The following is a 20,158-nucleotide window of genomic DNA, read 5'->3' on the forward strand; positions in this document are numbered from 1 at the left end:
GTCATGCCAAGAAAACGTTTCAAGTCATTTTCGGTCTTAAAAATATTCACCCCGATTTATATCTTCCAACAGAGAGACGAACGACAATTCCACCTTCAAAATAAGACCTGACAACAACTAACCCGCGTGGCCAATTGTAAAGCAACCTGAAACGCTCAACTTTTCAAATAATGCACAAGAGTTATAAAACTTCCTTCGTTAAAACTCTGTTCTGTAGAGCAGGAGACACTTGAACTCCCAATAAGTGCCCAGAGAAGAAAAAATCTCGAAACCCCACTAGAGAGCGTCTCCAAGGGACATTTTGTCCAACTATGTAGCCGGCGAAAAACGAATCCGAAATAAAAGATATTTTCTTGCAACAACCATTTAAAGGGGATTATATATTCGAAAAATCAAACAAACCAACAATCGCTAAGAGGCGCCTCTAGAAAAGTAAACAAGGATAACCCAGACCCCCTAGTTCTGAGACTTCGAACTGGCCAATTTCGAGGAGTAAACTTCAACAGACTATGCGACCTCTCAGTTCACCCACACTTGCGGTGGCAGGTAAATCTACAGAACTGACCGCTACACCTCTCAAAGGATCGCTCGACACGTACGTAACTAACTGATGGGCTGCGTGAGACGAAATTCAGCTGGTAGCCAATCTATAATCCGACTGCAAGAAGCCTCCTGACCACAGTTCATTCTGTTGGCCCGGGACAAGTATTTCCTTAAGCAACCAAGGACTACGGATGCTGGGATTCGGCGGACAATACCAATTGATCAACAAACACGTGACCATGAGAGGGAAATTCCGCTATTGAAGGATGAGTAGCTCTCCATCCTGCCTAAGTGTGAGTTTATCACTTGGTTGATCAGATGCTTGTGGCTGGACGATGCAGTCTTTAACTGTCAGCCGGACTGTTCTCACTGTACCGTATAACGACACTATACGCAGTGGCTGCGTTCTCAACTACGGGATGCTCATCTGAAACGCTTATGTCCAACCGCTTATGTCCACCTGGATTTTGACTGCATCACTCACTTTCAAAAGGATACGTAAAAGAACAAGCTGAAGATGTCGCACAATCGCCCTTCCGTAAAGTACAACAGAGCTAGCACCGTATCACAACCGTGGAAAACACTTTATATCAATCCATTGACGTGATGCGAATAGAGGTAAACTCACAGTATACTTGTTTTGTTAACAATAACATCGTGCATTCTGCGCGCGGTGACGTGCACACTCAGCGTGATCTACATGTTAAAAACTACGTGAGTAGAAAACCGTTTATACAAGATAACAAAACAACTTGAACAGTTATTTAATACTCAATCCCTTATTGATCACCATATTTTCTTGAATTTCAGGGATCAGATTAAGATTACGATAGTCTGTGAGCCGAAATTTGTATTGTACTTGTTCAGAGGTAAGACGGAAACACCTGGGTCCAGATGCTCTGAGTCACGAACGACGGACTCAAACATCTCATCCTACAGAGTATAAAATAGGCCAGAAAATCGCGAGTTTTTGAGGACAAAATGCGGACTAAAACACGTATAGCGAACTCGTCTCTCTCGGGTCAATGTTAACCCAAAATAAGACAGGACAAGACAAACGATACTAGTCTTAGTAAGAGTTTCGTAATCATTCAATTTGCTCGAAATCCTTTTAACGGCTGGTTATTTCAATCACCGAGGATACCATGAATTTCTTTATGAACCGGAAAGCGACGTATAGCATTTCAGGAGGGTTAAGCTCCAAAAAGGTTGATAAAATGACCTGAATACCAATTAGGCTTTGATTATTTGAATGAAAGCCTTCTGTGACCTGATTGCCCCGAGTGATGTGTACCTTTCAACTACGTTCCGTGTGGTGAACAGCAAGCGATCCGTCATGTCGATCGTAAAAGTTGCCTTCAGTGATCACTACGAGTGTGGATTGAGCTCGGATATATAGAATCCGTAGCTAGCCCAGAGCATGAACCGAGAAGTTGTGCTCGGAGTCAACTGCACTGCACAGACAACGGTACTTTTTCAATGCCGAAATATTCGGTCCATTAGACTACCAGTCAACGCGGAATATTAAACATCATACTATGCACGACGGCAGAAGACACATACCTGGCCATCGGCATGTAAGCACATGGATATACAAGCGTTTTGTATGTGCGATCATAGGAGCGTGAATTCAAAAGCTGGAGGTCTGAAAAGATTATCTCCAGTGGGAAAACGGCTTATTTGGAACCCAAACCAGCTGATGGCGGAGGCAGCCGGGATGTCCATAGATCCTAACCTAGCTCGTTGGTCGGAGGATCAAAGAATTTGGTTGTCATGCCTGACAGTGCAAGTGATTCCTTTTTGTTCCATACGATATCGGTTAGGTGGAGCGGTTAGAGAGCATCTGGTAACGTAAATTGGAAAGGCCGATGAAAGCTTATGTTAGACCTGCCTGGGGTCGAACTAATGATCGTGAGTGAGAGTGCAGCAAAGGGCCTTTAGTAAGCCAAATAGATGGCTACAGATATCCCCATAAAAAAGTCTAGTTCTCGTTCACGCAGATATCAGTGGCTACCCACCAATGTGACCGTTTGGTGAATAGTGTAGTGAACATTGAGTGGGAGGGGCATTTTCTTCCTTTGGTCACATTATGATCGCTAGTAGGTGAACCAACGTTGTGGTCTAAATAAATATGAGGATTTGGATGATGGTGTCTCCTGTTGAACCGAATGAAAAGTTGTTGAGACTCAGAGTTGGCACTCTTTTCCTTATCAGTGTCTCTTCATTGTGATGAAATTATCCAGCTATTTGTCAAGTTGAGTCTCCTATATTACCTTAACGACTAGCATAGCCAACGCAAAACAGTGTATCCTCAAACATATTGAACTCCTTTTCAAAGAGTTTGCAGTTAAACTACGACAGTCTTCCGAAGAAAGACTGCGTAGGTAGTTCAGCAATCAGGTGGAAAGCAAATGCACCTAGGTAAATCTGTTAACATGAACACATGAATATCAGGACTGAAGGTCTTGTAGAAATCATTTATCTTTTGGCTCACCGTAAACGGATTAGTTGTGCAGTCTGAACTGAAAGCGATAAGATGTCGCTCGAGATAGCTTAGTGCTTAAGATGGGAATTTATTGACCGGAGCATCCGCGTTTCGAACCCAACTCTATTGCTCCTATCTAAGCTTGAGAAAGCCGGTAGTATCTCTGCCCTTGTATTTCCTTCGAGTGGTATGGCATCTTGACACCGGAGGTGTTACAGCCGGACGATTAAAAAGTACAATTAAAAAAACGATTTATCATAGCTGCAATGGTCGAGTTTAACAGGCAAGTTACGACGATATTTATAGGCAGACCGCATTTGATCAATAAGCCTTGTTTTTAGGCAACACAAAAACCAGTAACTAACATCGTAATGAGCTTCCGAAAATGTTACGAGTCACACCAATGAGCTGACCAAATGTCGCTCAACAGAAAACGCTAGCGACTATTAAATGGCAGATGAATCAAGCATTCAGTGGACCCGATAAAGCACGTGTTGCATACCGGTGGAATGAAACTGGAAAAAAAGGTTTCCCGTGACAAATTTGAACAGGCCACACATTGTACACTTATCCATTCTCCTTTTTCAATACCTCGATAGATGAACACTGTGGGAAAAATCTCGCTGGGAGCCGGGGGAACGGACGTAAGACGTAAATTGTTCACTAATAGTCATGAAATTTTACATTGCTGTGAAACCTAAGGGAGTGTCCAAGATCTTCTGGTACTGTCAAGAAAATGGCTGGAGAAAGAAAAGCCACAAGTGGAACAGCTCTTTCTTGTGAGAAGCCCTTTTTTCGAGAAGTCAGACACCATTTGATGTGAATTGCGTGACGGAAGGATGAGTGTCAGTTAATCACACTACTGATCAAGTATTCTCGTTGGGACCGTGTAGTCCCTTACGACCGAAAGAGAGATCACGGGTTCCAGTCGCCCAATAGCTACATGAGATAGACAATGCTGACGCAGCTTAACAAGAATGAGTCGTTCTCAGCTCTTCAGCTTAGACTGAATTGGCCAGGTATATCTAATACCTATTGAATTACGGTCAAATTAACACTAGCGGAGTGAGTGACTGAGTCTTTTGACCAATCATCTATCACGCTAATAACAGTGACTTGGTATATATAGTAAGGATGATGGCTTCAAGTGATATCTTGGTTTAGCTAGTGTTGAAAGGAGAGTGCACTTGAAGTTATAAAAGTAATGTACATGAGTGTGCTTGATGATTGCATGGCGCTACCATCAGCCGTGGAAAAAAACTGCCTACCAAGGCGCATCAAGATCGATCCTGTTATGTTTGTCCAATGAGTTCTGATCAGAACCAAATGCTCAGTAAATTAGCCCCAGCTTTTACGAAAAGGGTACGGACCTTGAAATTAAAAACAGGCCCACTTCACAAGTGATCGAAAGGCAACAGGATTCGCTTCGATGGCACTGGGTGATCATGTACCAAGGTAGTAGTTAAAACACTGAGGCGCTGCCGAATAGTCATTTACCACGACCAGTTGATCATTTATGCGGAGCCTATTCTCAAGGAAGATGAGCTAGGTAGGTTGCATCACAGAAACAGAAAATAGATGAGGCACAGTGAGCTCACATCAGGTACTCTTTGAATGTCAATCGTGAAAAATTTATGTATGCTTTTGAGCAGAGGAAACTTACCGACCATATTTGCTGTCACCTACTAATAATTCCGGGGCTCTATACCACCGCGTTGCTACATAATCCGTGTACACCTCTCCAGGAGCGGCCAACGCTCTAGCGAATCCGAAATCACAAAGCTTGACCACACCGCGTTTACTGATGAGTACATTCTCCGGCTTTATATCACGGTGAATAACCTGGATGGGTACCGGAAGTAGGGTGGTGTTAGTACGTCAAAAAAAGTGACAGCAAAGCGATCGGATACGAAAACTTCACTTCAATACTCACTCTTTCGTTGGACACAGTCCAATAAAAATGTACTGACGTCCATGGGATACGTATGTCCGCACCAGCTCCTACACTTCCATCAAATGCAAACACCCCACAGAAGTTTGCATTTTGGGACGCACATTTTCTTTGCAGGAACATGCTCAGAAGCCCAGCTATCATGCGATAAGTATATAGACGAAGAGGAAAAGACCTAAAACTTACTACGTTTACTGCCTCGTTATTTTGGGATATATAACCGGCTTTTAACGCACTGATAACGCTGAAGTATGAGTTTGAAATTGGATCTTATAAGGAACTGGCTGCATAACTAGCGTGGACACGCAGATTACCAGCGTTATTGCATCCTTTTTGCCTTGTACACTCACTCTCGCAAAAGTCCCACGCCAAGATGTCTGTTTCCCAGACTACTCAAAAATACTTGGAGGCTTTCCCATTTTATTCACGGCACACTACCTGGGTCCTAAGAATAATGGTACAACGCACGCAGTGAAACGTGTGTAGCCGTGAACATAGGACATTCACTCACACATAGTCACACTCATTTACTCGTATACGGGGCATCCTGCTGACGGTAGCATCCACTTATTTCAAAGGTAACTGACATTTACTCGAATGCATCTGTGCACCATTATGCAAAACGTATGGTTCACAGACCACGTCCAAGCTAGCTTGATGGCGGATCAAATAAGATGTCAGCGCAGACCTTTTCGAGTAACGCGCATGGAAGTGTAGTTTCTGGAGCTGTGTTCAAGTGATCGTCGGAAGATTCATCTGCAGTGGACGATCTCCAGAAATAGAGGAACGAAGCATCGTGTCGTATCATCGAACAGGCAGTGTCAAACGTGCCGTGCCGATCAGGAATTTGAAGCGACAGACATACGATGAGGAACAAAAAACCTTAAGAATCCGATGCAACCTCGACCTATAGGAAGGAGGAGCATGGCGTTCACATCTTCGCTCAACAACTTCAAAGTGTAGTAAAAAATAAGACTAGAGAATTTCGTTTGTCCCTTAGAATTATTCCCTTACAAAAGTGCTGCCTCGAATGTGTGAAGTTCACATGTGATTTAGTCTTGATAAACAATATGCACGGATTCACCGAATGCCCAAATGACATAGATGTCATGAGCTCAGAGGAAAATTCCCGAGTCTGGTTGCTTTGAGTGATATCTCAACATATCCTAACTGCCTCCGCTGTTGAAATCGACCTAATACATGCGCAGACCATCTGTTCTGAACTGGAAATCAGGAAAATCCAAGTATGCAATTTCTGTTAAATGCTATCTGTCTACTTAAATAGCTATAATCATCAGTACCCACTACCAGTATGTGTGGCAGTATCCTCTGCATGGGCTTATACAGGGGCTCTCTGTAGAATCGGGGACTGCGTGATGAATTCGACCTCTGAATGACTTAGTGTACTCAAAAGTGGATCCGTGACAATTAGTCTGGCTCTTTTAAGATGCTGCCATACAGGTTTTTCTTTTCCAAAATGTTGTGCTGGTATCACCGGAAAGGTGAGAACAATGTCCGGCGGTCTACTGTGTACTGTCCACAGTAGTTAATTAAGCCCTGAATCTAAGTTGGCAACGAATGCTTTGGGATGACTTCAAGGGGATCGTACTAGGTGAGGCTGTTTTAGTTAGTTAACCGACTAACAGGTTCGCGATAGCATTCACCGGCATACGGCTGTTGAAAAACAACGAAGTGATGGAATAGCTAGTTACCACGCTTACCTCGGTGTCCATTTCCCTACTAACTTCAACTATACTCTGGAGGTTTATGCAGCTAAAAAATCATTCCCTAGAAATTCTGTGCCAACATTTTCCATAGGTTTATTTCCTTGACTATGATGGACACGGTATAAAACACACTTTGCTTATTCCCATTGAAAGCTTTCCATGCTTTCGGCGTTGTTGCTATTATGCTTGAAATTCCAGGTAACGAATTCATACAATAAGAAAACTAAACCGGACTGTAGCTGTCACTTTCATAAAAGAAGACGGCGTGTTCGCATGAAGTTGCAGTGAGATGGCGCAGAATATTAAGGTTCACATCAATGTACGGTGACAGTATTGCAAAAGAGAGGATGAAAATTAAATATTTGTTGCAACACTGCTATAACTATAAGGGAAGAAGAAAAGACGTGATGGCGCACACCTAGCGAAGAAACAGGCGACATCCAATTTCAGACATGCATGGGCGATCAGGCACGAAGCGAATAGCGCGGTAGGTTACTCCCTGGTGGTACAGAGCACGGTGAGTACTCCGCTACGTTCCTCATAGAAAAAATCACCACTGGTTATCTTTATCCAAGACAGACCTGCTTTTAGGCGGTACACTTTTTGGATATCACTTTTCATTTTTCGGGCATAAGCGAAACGAAGGATGGCAATTCACAGAAAAATGAGTTCCAATGTCAGCGGGACCTTTGTGAACAGCCAAAATATAAACTCTTAAAACGATCGTGAGCTTTGTTTGCTTGGCAGTTTATCAAATCATGGCTCATTTCTGTAGTTGAATGAACTAATGATTCTATTCCAGGATGGTGAACAATATACGGTTTGCTTAAGGCGCCTCCCGCGGAACAACGGAGAACGCCACCTATGTGGATGTATGACCCTATAGCGAATATTTATCTGGACAATGCATGCGAAGATGAGTAAAGCTGCACTAATGCCGTAGGCATTATTCATACTTCTAGAGCAGAAAACTCAGGTATATGAGCGTGTAAACAAAAGGATAAGAGACGAGGCAATACACTCCATTTGGCGAAAAACTGGTGCAGTGACCTAACTGCCTCATAATGGCCAGCAACTGTGTGATAAATCAGTCAGTTAGAATGTCCATTTGTGAAACTTTGGCGCCAGACAAATGTCAGTGGGTGCCCAGTTGGTAGTAGTTTATCCAATGAGTGAAAGAACAGAGATCCAGCTCCTTCCAAACTACCTTCTTGTTCAACGTTAATTTTTGCAGTGTCGAAAGTTCACGCGCTCTATACCCGTGAAAGGTTGGCATCCACAACAGATCGGATACCGTTCCTAGTAAATACGCGAACAGAACAGTTCAACCGCAGGTTGGAAAAGTAAGGTCCAGAAAACCTACAGGCAACGCCCAACATCAGGAGTTAGAATACCGTCGATCAGTTAAGTTCTTATGAACTTGTATTTAGTTGTAGGATGACATGACTTTAAGGTTCAATGGAATCCACCATAGTTAATGCGATAGTAATAGCCTCCCTGTTCAGACGGCTATCTTCGGATTTCTTTGCGAAGAAATCTAACAAAATTGTCCTAGTTCACATACGAAAGTATGCGAGGATTTCTGGCTGCCTGTTTCACTCTGTTCGTGGCTCAGCAATTAGGGTCAGTTCCCAACACATGTGGTAATCAATCTCCAAATTCAATGTTCAGTTGGCTGTCGGATAATGGTTGAACTCGATGGAACTTTTCATATGCAGTAACAAATTGTTGTTTATCGTGATGAAAGGGTGAATACAAAATATTCCGAGCTTTTGCTGCGACGACATTCAATAAATGTCCGTTGAATTCGCCATAGACAGTAAGAGGTCGTGTGCGAATCTCCCTATCGATTCGTGAAATGTGCGCTAGTGATGATCTTCGACAAGGATAAAGCAACTGTACACTGTCATGACGCAGTACTCTCTGATGAAAACTCACCAGCTTTACAAGTAGTGTTGTTCAAGGTATTTTGAATATCGTTCCAACTGAAATGCGGCGCACCCATTTGGGGGCTATTACAAACCAGAGGTACAAGTGATAATCAGCTGAGTCTCCCGTTAATAGAAAGTTATTTTGCAACTGGGTACATAACGTGAGCTGCACAGTGCTACTAGTTGTTTCGGTATACACTGACTTACTGGCTAAGGGATGTCTCATTCGTCAGTCGTCGACTACTTTTCCGGGCTTAGCAATTGACTGACAAACGTTTCGTCATCATTCGAGGAGACGGCGGTCGGTGGATATTTCTCCTATCATGCCTGAATGTATATGGCTTAGATAAGGACAGCTTATATCTCAGACCTGAGTGGCTACTGATGACTTAGGCCCTCTGGTTCTTTATATCTCTGACACATTACGGTTTGGTTCCCTCCTAGTCGGGTGGCTTATCGGCCGCCGTCCGTCTAATTGACCCGCCAATATTTTTGGTGCATCGTAGTTTTGGAAGGTCCTGCTTTCGCTCGAAACTTCAACACCTCTTTACTACCAACAAGCTCTGAGTGTAAATCGGCTTGTGCCTTGAGGCCGGGAAATAGGGTAATGGTTTAGCCTACTTATTACCCACCTTTTTCGAATGTAGATTGGGATGATAACCAGATTAGCCAGCAAATGGCGCTCAGTAGCTAATACGTGAGGGTTTGAACACAGCCTTTACTCGTATTGAAGATAAACTAGCAGCAATGGCTCCATCAGTATTCGTCCATAATGCTATCTGTTTTTACTTTAAAAATTCTATTGCGGTTTATTACTTATAACGCTGATGAAGACCCTTCAAACTCATAAGCAGTGTAGACGCATAGACATCTGGGACATCGTTACAGTTGCGAGATAAGGCACTTTCTTGCGATAGATTCGGTTGAAGAATATCACAAACGCGAAATCCATTTGAAATATCATTAAACACAATCCGTGTTTTTAAGTAAGTACTTAACTGCACAAGTTACGTGTTGCGATCAGGTAATCTCTCGGGGCACCTGTTCTTAGGGGCGGGATAAAACGAGATGTTCACACCAAAACCCCATCATGCGGGATATGAACTTTTTGAGGAGGGGCTCGAGATCAAAATAGCTTCTTTTTTGTAGCCCTCCAGTCTTGCCAATTGTCTTGACCAAAGGTAAGGACAGGAGGAATGGTTTGGTCACGCATAGGTTCATATCAGTTATGTTGTGAGCGTCACTCTCTGGTTTCTAGAAAATTGGCTTTTTATGGTGAGTGGAAAAAAGGAAGAGGACTTCTCTATTTCCAGGGTCGAAAAACTAAAAATAACAGCAACCAGCATGTACAACCACAAGGAGTGAGATTTCCGGCTAGATGTCTAGAAACGATGTGGTTCGTGGGGCGATTCATCCATTAACATCAGAGAAAGATAAAAACGGTAGGACTTATTTTCGAAGCCTGCGTTTGACATCCACTATCCTATCTCTCGTGATAATAGAACAGCTTTCGTGTCTCCTGCAGACAGCCTGGTATCTCGCGATGATATTTAATCCGACGTGCTCACAGTAACAGTAGGCACCACACTATATCATAGGCGAATTAAAGTTAGGGGTAACAAAAAGCCACGTACATTTTATTTTCACATGGCTCAACTTTCGTGCGTAAACAAACTTATTTTGTATATCTCTGGTGACAAGGTGAGATGGGAGCACATTTTGGATCCATCACTCTGCTACGCTGCTGGTTGATCAGCATAGCGGTTAGCCCGTTTGTCACCCTAGTATCCCGAGGAAACAGGAACTACGCATCCAACAAGTTAGCGAAAAAGGGACTACTGCTCACCGTTCACTCAGTCCCCTGTTTACGATTTCTTGTGGACAAAAACTGCTGAGAGACGAAAACGTTAACTTTTTATTGTTCTGATGGTTCTTCATAGGACGACACGTTTTCTCTGAGCCTCAGAAACTTACTCACCAACCAAAGGCGGGTGGCCCGTTGCTGTCAGGGCGGGTACTGCCTGAGGGAGATATCATAAGGCAGACAGAGTTGCATACCGCATGAAGAACCAGGCTACTTTAGTGCTGCAAGGTTGCTACAGCGCAGACAGATGCACACGTCTATATTGGATATTAACCCCCTATCAAGAGTGATAATTTAAATTGCTTCTGGTCCAGCGTACGCAGGTTTTGGCATGGTGTCGTTACATTGGTTCGTACCGCCAAGAACTGCCATACAACTAAATAGCAGATAATAACTTGTTCAAGTCCATGAGGAAATGGCACACTGCATAACAAAAAGACCTTCAGGAAAGCCGATTGATTTTACTTCTAAGGGCTTTTGGGTTGCAGCAACGTTTTTCGCCGAAAACATAGTCACCGATCTATAAGCAACTGAAAACAGCTATGGATTAGTTGGAGTAAAACTATGGGAATTATATTTTTAATTTTTTACTTGTAAAAACTATAGAACCAGCTCGCTACATTCAGTTCCAAAGTTATTGGATTGAACTTAAGCGTAATGAAGAAACTGGGTGGCCACCTAATCTCTTTTGGGAGCGTCTGAGCTTTCGATACCCGGAGTTGCTGGCGAGAAACTTCATCGCGGAGAGTATTGCTGACAAAAGCCGTGAGAAACATTTCGGAAGGCTTTATTCAGACTAACGGCAACAGTAAGTATTGTTTAACCTTAGTCTAACGTGCAGTTTTATGCAGTTTATTTAACTGTGGATGATGGATATTTTTAATACCACGAAACTAGCCGAAAGCACGCTCAGCGATCGTAAGATTTAGGACGGTGAGTTATTTGCACCCAATTACCGACATAATTGACAGCGCTAGGATGCTATAAAAAACTACAAAAATCATTTCTGAATAGACTAGGTTTAGTTTTAGGGAACTTGTTCTCAGGTACAACCCTAGCAACATGTCAAGAATTAGAGACCCTGTGTCACGTAGATCCGAGTTGATCAGTGGTAGGCAACGTATGGAGTTGGATGATGGGGTTGACCAACTAACAGCCGTTTAACCTCCTTTAGTGGAACAACCCAACCAGTAGTGTGGTCTATGAATTCCCTTATCGTAGATGACATTAGAAAGTTTTATTAGTAGCAAAGAGAATTGGCACACTTTTACTGAGATATTGTCCTGCAAGTGGGGTTAATCTATGCTGAAAAGCCGAGAAGTATTGTACGGCTTTTTCACCGGAAGTGTTCATCCCACGAAATTCTAGGGAAACTTGAATCCTCAACCTTCTGGTTGACGGAACACTTACCGGTATGCCACGAGCGGCTGATTGGTCTTGTAACTCCGATTGCGATGTATAACCGGGAGGGACCACCACCGCCTTTTACGACTACCTTACATCCCATGAAACCAGGACAAATTGATTTAGGGAAGTATGCATCAACAATGTGTGGTACGCGCTAAGCAGCTCAAGACTGCTGCCATCTTTAGGGCTCCTTACCGTGGGTTGAACTCAACCACCTAATACCCGATAAAAAGTGATTAAGATGTTCTGACAGTGGATTGTTTGTAATGCTTGAAAGCGCTTATCAGCTGGCCATAGCATCCACGTTGTGACACTTTTCTCTGTCGTTCACAGGGATGGCAATTCGGAACATAAGCCTCCTAACGGAAATAACATTTCTTCATGTCAATTGGACGTGACCTTTGCTTGTTTTTGGAAGCACAGGCGTACGTCGATCAATTAGGGCGATTGGCATAACGGAATTATTGGTGTTAGCGAAAATTGCGGATCAGTCGTGCCTAGCACGTCGTGAAAAATTACAACCTGACGGCGTGTGCCTGAGGGGTGAGTAAGGAGCGGTAAGGCTCGCCCCTCTGTTAGAAAATGGTTGAAATTGGGAAAGAAATCGAGAGTCAGTACTAAAGCGGAACACAGAAGAAGTCTTATAACACTTTACATCACAAGTTTAATAAGCAATATGTGGTCATCATAGGTGGAGAAATACAGTTGCCTTCAAAACAGACTAGCAGTGGCTTGTCACTGTGGTGCTATGTTCTAGAGAGAGGATTATCGGAGGGAAACTGATGTCAACTATTTACCTCTGAAGCATCAGGAAGTAAAAGCTGTTACATAGATGATGTAATGAGACACAGGTCCTAACCAACGCAGCTTCTGGTGCTGGACACATTCATCAAGCACAACCACAAACGCGCATTATGATTGCCTCATTACGGATTCGCTAACACAAACCCACACGAGCCATGGTTCTGAGATAACAATTGTCGAACACCTGAAGATGTTTCAGTTCCGCTGCTCGGATAGGCCAAGTCCCACAGCCATGCAATAAAGCATCATGCAATGTAGCTTGATACATACGTCCCTTGAGATTCAGGGATACACCGTTTTTACGTCATAGGTATCAAATTACCAAACGCGACTCGATTCGTGCATTCACCTCAGCCACACTACAATCAGAACTAATACAACTTCCAAGATACGTAAAACGCTCCACGACCTCCAATACCTCTTTCTGGATTGTAAGTGGCGTGCTCGGTGACTGCACGTCTACGAGCAGGACCTTTCACTTTGTGGGGGAGAGGCAAGATGGATCAAGTGGTTAAGGCGCAAATTTACTGACCGGAAAGTCGGTGGTTCGGACCCGACCGCGGCCTCTTGACTTCCTCTGTCTAGGTTTAGGCAACCTGGCAGTAGCCCAGCCCTCGTGCCTCCTTCATGTGGCATGGCAGCTAGGCACCAAAAGAGTGCTACAGGTGAACGGTTTTTTATAATCTGTGGGTGTAAAGCGCATACAAAAGGATAGGATGACTTTGGTCAGTTCATCCAAGAACACCTTCGCCTTCGCCTTCCCTTCGAAGACGAGAACGATGTCGTCTGCGTACTCCAGATCGACAAGGTTTTCTTCACAGGTTATTTGAACACCAGGGTTTTGGAGACCCTCCAGCGTTCGTCTCATTATTTCATCGATGACAAAGTTAAACAGGACTGGGAAGAGTGAGCATTACTGACGGACACCGCTTTGTGTACGGAAGCGTTTGGAGAGCTCTCCGTATACTGTCACACGTCCGGAAGTCTGAGAATACAAGGAACGTATTACGTTTATAAGCTTCCGGGTTATTCCTTGGTAGGCAAGCGTGTAAAGGAAAAGAGACCGATCAACCGAGTCGAACCAGCCCCGGAAATCCAGGAGTACTGAAATTGTGGGTCATACGTATGGCGTACTTGCGTTTGTTTTGCTCTTCCACGTCCTTGAAACAATAGCCTGGATCTATCCCCAGGCTTGCCACAACTCTACACCAGGAGGTATTTCTAAATTCTGACTGTGCACCATTCACTCAGGTCCTATAGTGGAATCCGGCCTGACGGTTAAGAAAGATAGGGATATGAATATGTGTTTTATGAGTGTATCATGTAACATGGCCTGTCTGGGGAGCAACTTGTCGACCCAAGTTTTATGACAATTAATGTAAGCTCGATTAAGACGCTGTATACAATCATCCAGAACTTTCGGGCTAACAAGAAAAAGCTGCATTGTTAGAATAATAGATATTGGATACAGGAAGCCGTGAACTTTCGTGGTTTTTAGGTGTCCCATTCATAACTCAGTCAATAGTACAGCCAAGCAGAGATTCGATAGAGGACATATTTGACGTAATTCATTACTTGTTAAATGGTCGTTATTTGCCAATTTAATGCCATGTGGAAGATTTTCATCGAAGTATTGAAAGCAAGTTTTGCAAACTCACACCAGGCCAAGGCCCGTGAAGTTTGTCAGTCGTAAGCAGTTCTGTCAAAGTCGACACTAACACTTCTAGGACGAGAATTGATTTTAAGGTGCAGAAGTGGCTATTCTAAACTTTACCCTGTCAAAATTATTTGCTAGGGTCATACTACGCCAAGGAACTGTGTTTAAGAGGTCTGCTTAGTAATGAGTGTGAAAAGTCCTTAACAAACTTTGTGTCAGATGAGGCAACAGTGCGGTAATAAGTAATGGGCGCAGAGCGCTTCGACTAGTAGTGGGCGTTTGAAAGCCATTCAGTGTTTGTATTAAGAGACAAGGTCCTCCTGTAGAAAATCTTCTAAAAGGCGCTCCAAATCTCGCTAACAGTGGTTTTAAAAACATTTGCTCTCTTAAATGATAACCAATATTACCAAGAAGCCATTCTTTATCATTAAATTAGCCATAAGTGCTTCTGAAAGGAGGAATTGAGCTGAAGACAACGTCGAATCAACGTACATTTCATGTGTTGACTTAGTCGACATAAACAAATAAACATAACACCGAAATTCTTCCACGGCAAGCACAAGTCATTAATAGAGAGCAAGTTTGAACACACAATTTTGACTATGTAGTTTTGGTTATGTACCAAATGGTCTCTAGTCGGAAGTACTATTGATTAAATGAGCCAGTAGGCGTGCTATGAAGAAACCCAGCACGTAAAGGTTACGTTATCTTAGGGTCAGTGGAATGAGTAAAACAAATAATGCCTGTTTGTCTACGTATCATGAATCGATTTAGTCTCTGTCTCCCAAGCGCCCAAATAAACTTTTATTGCTCTTTCAGTACGGGAAAAAAGAGACAAATAAATCAGATTTGAAAATGCTACGCTTGGATAAAAGTTTCGTCAAAATCAAAATTACCGCCTTTTTTCCAGAAATATGAGCTTCCTAAGAATAAATGTTTTGGTCAACATCTGTCCGAGTGGTAGCAGGAAACTGTGCACTGAAAGTAAATGACATCTAAATGGTGACACAAATACATAAAATAAACATTTTTTCATATAGGGCACTTTCAAAACCAGCACCCAAAGCTTTTAGCTTTTGCACTTTATTTATTCGCAAAAATATCACATGATACAGGGAACTTATGAGGTGAACATCGTTAACTGTAAATACATTCACATGACCACGCTTCTTGTCAAACATAATTTAGTTTAATCACATCAAGCAAAGTCTGTGGGAAGAAGTTTCAGTTGTAAACTTGGATATTTGCGCCTTCCTAACGTAATTGCCTCCAAAATAAAGGCACTTTGAATGACCACAACAAGTGCTTCATAGAAGTTGAACCAAACTGTGTTCACGATAAATTCAGAACCAATTAAATAAGCATAAGCCCTAATAAGATTGATAAAAACCCTTCGGCCATGCCTACTTGGTAAGCCTCAAGAAGAGCGAAACCGGTCGTGGGCTATCAAAGGGTTTTCAGCAACCTTATGAATAGTATATTGCGTTCATAAAATGTGTCCAGCTGAAACATGAGGCGGCTTTCAGTTGCTTAAAAAGAACACCATAAACGAGAGAATCAGCTGGGCTTTGAAACTGAAATATTGCCCTGTTGTAAACTACTGACTGTTTACCAAGCCCCTCTGGAACGCTGTCGTGAACGTCTTCTCAAGGTCACCGGTCTTTGCCGACTTCAAGAGGTGCAGCTGAGTTCTAGGGGGGTTTCCTGTCAAAACCAAGTTGGGATGCAGATGAGTGCGTGGAGCGCATTTACTAAAATGAACCGGTATTCACGTAAATTCTCTCATGGCTACAACCGCAATCGTACACAAGACAGCCTAAAAACACCAGTCGTTCTAACGCTCGATTCGCTAAAGCAGGATCATTAACATATACCACTCTGATGTTCATCCTGTCAGCCATACACTATATACTAACGTTTGAACAAACAGTAGCTGACTGACATCTCTTAACATCAGCCAGTGCCGCAGCTTTGAGTATATTGTGGCAGAGACAAAAGCCATTTCTCAATTTGAATAAGTAGACTGCTTCCTTCTTTTGAGCCGCTATCTTAGGCTGTTGTAAAACGAAGCTCGAGCTTAGCCATTTCTAGCTTTTGGAAGCGTAGTATTCGGAGCCGGCAATATGTACACATACATATCCAAACAGACCTACTACCAAATTCAAACTATATTAGCACACTATCTTACACGAAGGTCAACCGGCAAACGCCGTTTTCACTATTCACTAAGCATCCTTCTCTAAATTGTGATCATTTTTTGTCCGAAATTACATTCCAAATTTTCTTCATGGAGAATACCTGCACGGACCCCCCAGGCTGAAACACCGCTGTTGCAGCGACATTGGTCCCTCGGCTGCTGTACGCGTGGTGAATGCCTTATGGTTAATTACAACCGCAATGTTTCACCATGTTGCATAGATCGTTTGGAGTCACAGATTTCTTAAATTTTTTCCTCAAAAAAAAGTACCGGAGATGTGGCTCTCCATTCCTCCCAAGGGGGAAAACTCTTGGGAAGGGTACACTTACGTTTTGAGTATGACAGAATTCCACTCCTCGCAGAACCTGGAACAAAATCCTTCTGGTTCGTTCTTCGTCCAAACCCTTTGGGTGCAGTTCCAAGTCATCCAGAACAGTATGATCAACAAATTCAAAAACGAGGTAAAGGCGCCTTTTTCGTCGAAAAATATCGAGGAGGTTGACGAGGTTGTCGTGTCTCAGTTGCTGAAACAGTCAGTAAGTGAAGACCTTGGTAACATCTAACCTTCAGCATTTTTATTTCCCGGGCCGCTATTTTCTTAACCAGTTTGTCATCTTCCGTATCAATAAATTTCTTTATCGCTACAATTTGTCCCGTCCCACGGTCCTTACACTTCATGACCATGCCGTAGCTTCCTTCGCCAACTAACCCTAGGTTCTCGTATCGTTCCATTAGGTAAATAAGTCGGAGCGGTAATAAGCATTTACGTAACCTCTCACGTATGCGAATAGCGCGCCCCAAACCGCGGGACGTATTCCCACGCGAGGCATTTGACCTTCAGTTTGAATAGATAAACAAATCTTCATCCAACGACGATCGTTAATTTTTGGCTGAAGTCCTATTGTGTGCACAGGTCGGATCTGGGAAGGGACAAAACGACTTCCGTGTCGGCCTCAACTGACAAGTTCCTGCTGCCCAGGTTTCGCGGGATTTCCCGGGTTTCCCCCGTGAATATATGTAGTTTTGAGTCAGGGATTCACGGATTGATACACAGGATCGAGGCTTTTGCCCAAGTTTCCCGGGTCGGTTTTGTTCTTGTCGGTCAGTGGCTGTCGTTCACCTGAGAGGCACAAGTCCTCGTCCGTCATCAAGCGGGTATCTATGATTAAACTTGCTATTACCGTTGTGGTTGGAGAAGTGAGCAACAGATGATGACTCTAATTTCAGCTAAAGGCACAGAAGCAACTGATTAATTCATGATTTGAATGTGTCCAGGGTCGTGCCAATTGATTGCATGCAGTTCACTACTACACAATAATATACCGCAGGTTTGCCGCTGCTGGCTGAACCACTCAATGAACCATCTCTTATCATCATCGGCGACAAAAAATACCAAAATTTCCTCCTTAAGGGATCCTCTTTAGTCTTGCTCCTCTAGCAAATCAATAACACTACTAAAGTCTACGTTTTACAATATGAGGCACCCGAAGTGGGAAAGTGAAAAAATCTAGGCACCCTGCGGTAGAATCTGAGAGGGGGAGGGAACTGGAACAGTGCTACGTACTCACAAAAGTAGAAACACATCCCCCAGTGTCATCAAACTTGATGGGCCAAAATGCCTAAGGCAAATCACATCACATGGCCAGAGACTACCGAGTTCCGCACAGCGTTAAAGCTGGCAGATCTATATCGGGCATCCAAAACCCTTGTGTCAAAGAAGAGCTTATATTGAAATGCTGCAATCCCCGTATGTGAGCCGAACCAAAGAGTTTCACAGACTTGCTTTTGCTGGAATCTTTCTTGATTAATCCTCGTTCGCGGTCTCTGGCACGTACTCACTTTTAACGTCCTGATGTTATGAATCAGTAGATTACTAGCATGACTTTCGATATTTTTGAAGGAAATTTGGTGCTATCCAGTATTCATACTTCAAAGCGTTTGAGAACGCGTTAACTAGCCGTTTGAAGGATAGCTATATATATATAGCTACCGACACTATAGTGTCGGTGCACCCAGCGGGAGAAGCCACCAAACCTTGCGAGTTAGTGTACCAAAAAATTAGGCTAGCCAACCCCAAAACCCAGTGTAGGTCGTATAATCAAAATAGTATAAAAATCTGGGGCATTTAATGATGAGAAACTGCACAGGGGACCATGGTTGCGCAAGCTGGTCTTGGCTAAGGAGACGCGGAAATTATTCACCAGTCATGTCATACATTCTTGAAATTTTCATAAGGTAACTCCGCTTTCGCATGACTTAATTCCTGTAAACCGACGACTAACCGAAAATTTTAATGCCCTCAGGTCACAGCTGAAATACAGAACACCATCCTGTGAAGTTCGGTAGTGTGTGGCCAAATAATTCCGCAAGGAACTTACCACTCTGGTGTGCAATGTACGAAATTTTCACATTGGCAAAGGCACCAGGAATTACTTAAGTGCCGCATAATAACCGTTTTGAGCTCATAAACACTTTATCGCTAGGTGACACATAGCACGCTGAATGGATCTTCTATACCATACTGAACTGCAGGTCTTCTTCATATCACCCCGCTATCAGACACACTCCACCACTAGCTGCAAGCACCGTGCCAAACAGAACCACGATATTTCTGTGACGCCAATGCGCGCTTTATATGTATCGCCCGATAGTGGGCGATCGTTCATTCGCACCCGGAATGATCGGTTCTAGCAATGTGATCAACAGTTGTCTAGTTAACGCTAATTATATCCTGTGTGAGTAAATGCATCACCCTGGCGGTCTCAAGCGTACCAGGGAGATGCCTGGGCACAGTCATTAGCCCATGCATACGTTTTGGCATTGTGACGCAATAAAAATCTTGAAAAGCGACGGCTTGCTCCAGGCATGGACTTCTGAATGTTTACCTGTACACTCATCCTTCGCTATGAGAAATTTGAACTAGGCTATTTGTTTTGAAACTAACAAATTGATGTAGTTCTAAATTAACTGATTACATCTAACGGGCCAAACCCTCAACTTCCAAAGACGGTTGACACCTTTGCTGGTAAACACATTTGCACCTCCCTACAGGCTTTGTGGTTGCTCCGTATCAGTTTGTTCTCGGTAATCCGAGATCAGTCATATAAGCGCTAAGAAAAATTGTGCACGATTCATTAGATATCCCTTATGTTCGTTTCCCAGCCACCACCATCAGCTCCCGGTGGCCATTCAACCGGCTGGTGGATGAACTTCAGCTACTGGATTCCCGAAATCCCACAAACACTGGTGAGCAGTGGATTTTCCGGGGGCCAGTCATAACGCATTGATGCCCAAAATCCTGTAGAAATACCTTTCGTCGGCGGCCGCGGATAGCCTGTCTCAGCCAAGATAATGGTCTCTTGGCTCAAAATGTGGTCTTTGCAGGCTTTTTGGCCCACCAGCTTTTCAAACTGATCCTCGGTGTCTAAGGGATAACCCGGTATATCATATCGATCGGTGTGATACTGAGGCTTGTCCATTGCGAAGTGATCATCTTCATGTTTGTTCTCAGGGTCGGCACGCACATGACTCATTAATGTTGTGGCCCAGTCCCGGGCCTCGCCAAAAAGCGTACTGCGTGGTTGCCGAAAGA

General features: G+C 43.4%; 2 protein-coding genes across 2 annotated transcripts in view; both read right to left on the reverse strand.

Moving 5' to 3' along the window:
* Positions 1–12,980, reverse strand: part of T265_14320 (hypothetical protein) — a gene marked incomplete at both ends in the record, with an annotated part of 28,035 nt that extends 15,055 nt beyond the window's left edge. The window contains 2 exons of the mRNA XM_009173116.1: positions 4,692–4,870; positions 12,861–12,980. Of these exons, the coding sequence (XP_009171380.1) occupies positions 4,692–4,870; positions 12,861–12,980 (299 nt within the window). The remainder of the gene's footprint in view (positions 1–4,691; positions 4,871–12,860) is intronic.
* Positions 12,981–13,025: 45 nt separating this feature from the next.
* On the reverse strand, positions 13,026–17,298 carry T265_07549 (hypothetical protein; the record flags this gene model as incomplete). Its single annotated transcript, XM_009173099.1, has 7 exons — positions 13,026–13,184; positions 13,241–13,396; positions 13,434–13,609; positions 13,634–13,816; positions 16,312–16,423; positions 16,896–17,090; positions 17,131–17,298. 7 exons carry the CDS (start codon positions 17,296–17,298, stop codon positions 13,026–13,028), a joined length of 1,149 nt encoding a protein of 382 aa, XP_009171363.1.
* Positions 17,299–20,158: the final 2,860 nt, after the last annotated feature.

This window comes from Opisthorchis viverrini (genome assembly GCF_000715545.1).
Source record: "Opisthorchis viverrini unplaced genomic scaffold opera_v5_174, whole genome shotgun sequence".
NCBI classification, from domain to species: domain Eukaryota; kingdom Metazoa; phylum Platyhelminthes; class Trematoda; order Opisthorchiida; family Opisthorchiidae; genus Opisthorchis; species Opisthorchis viverrini.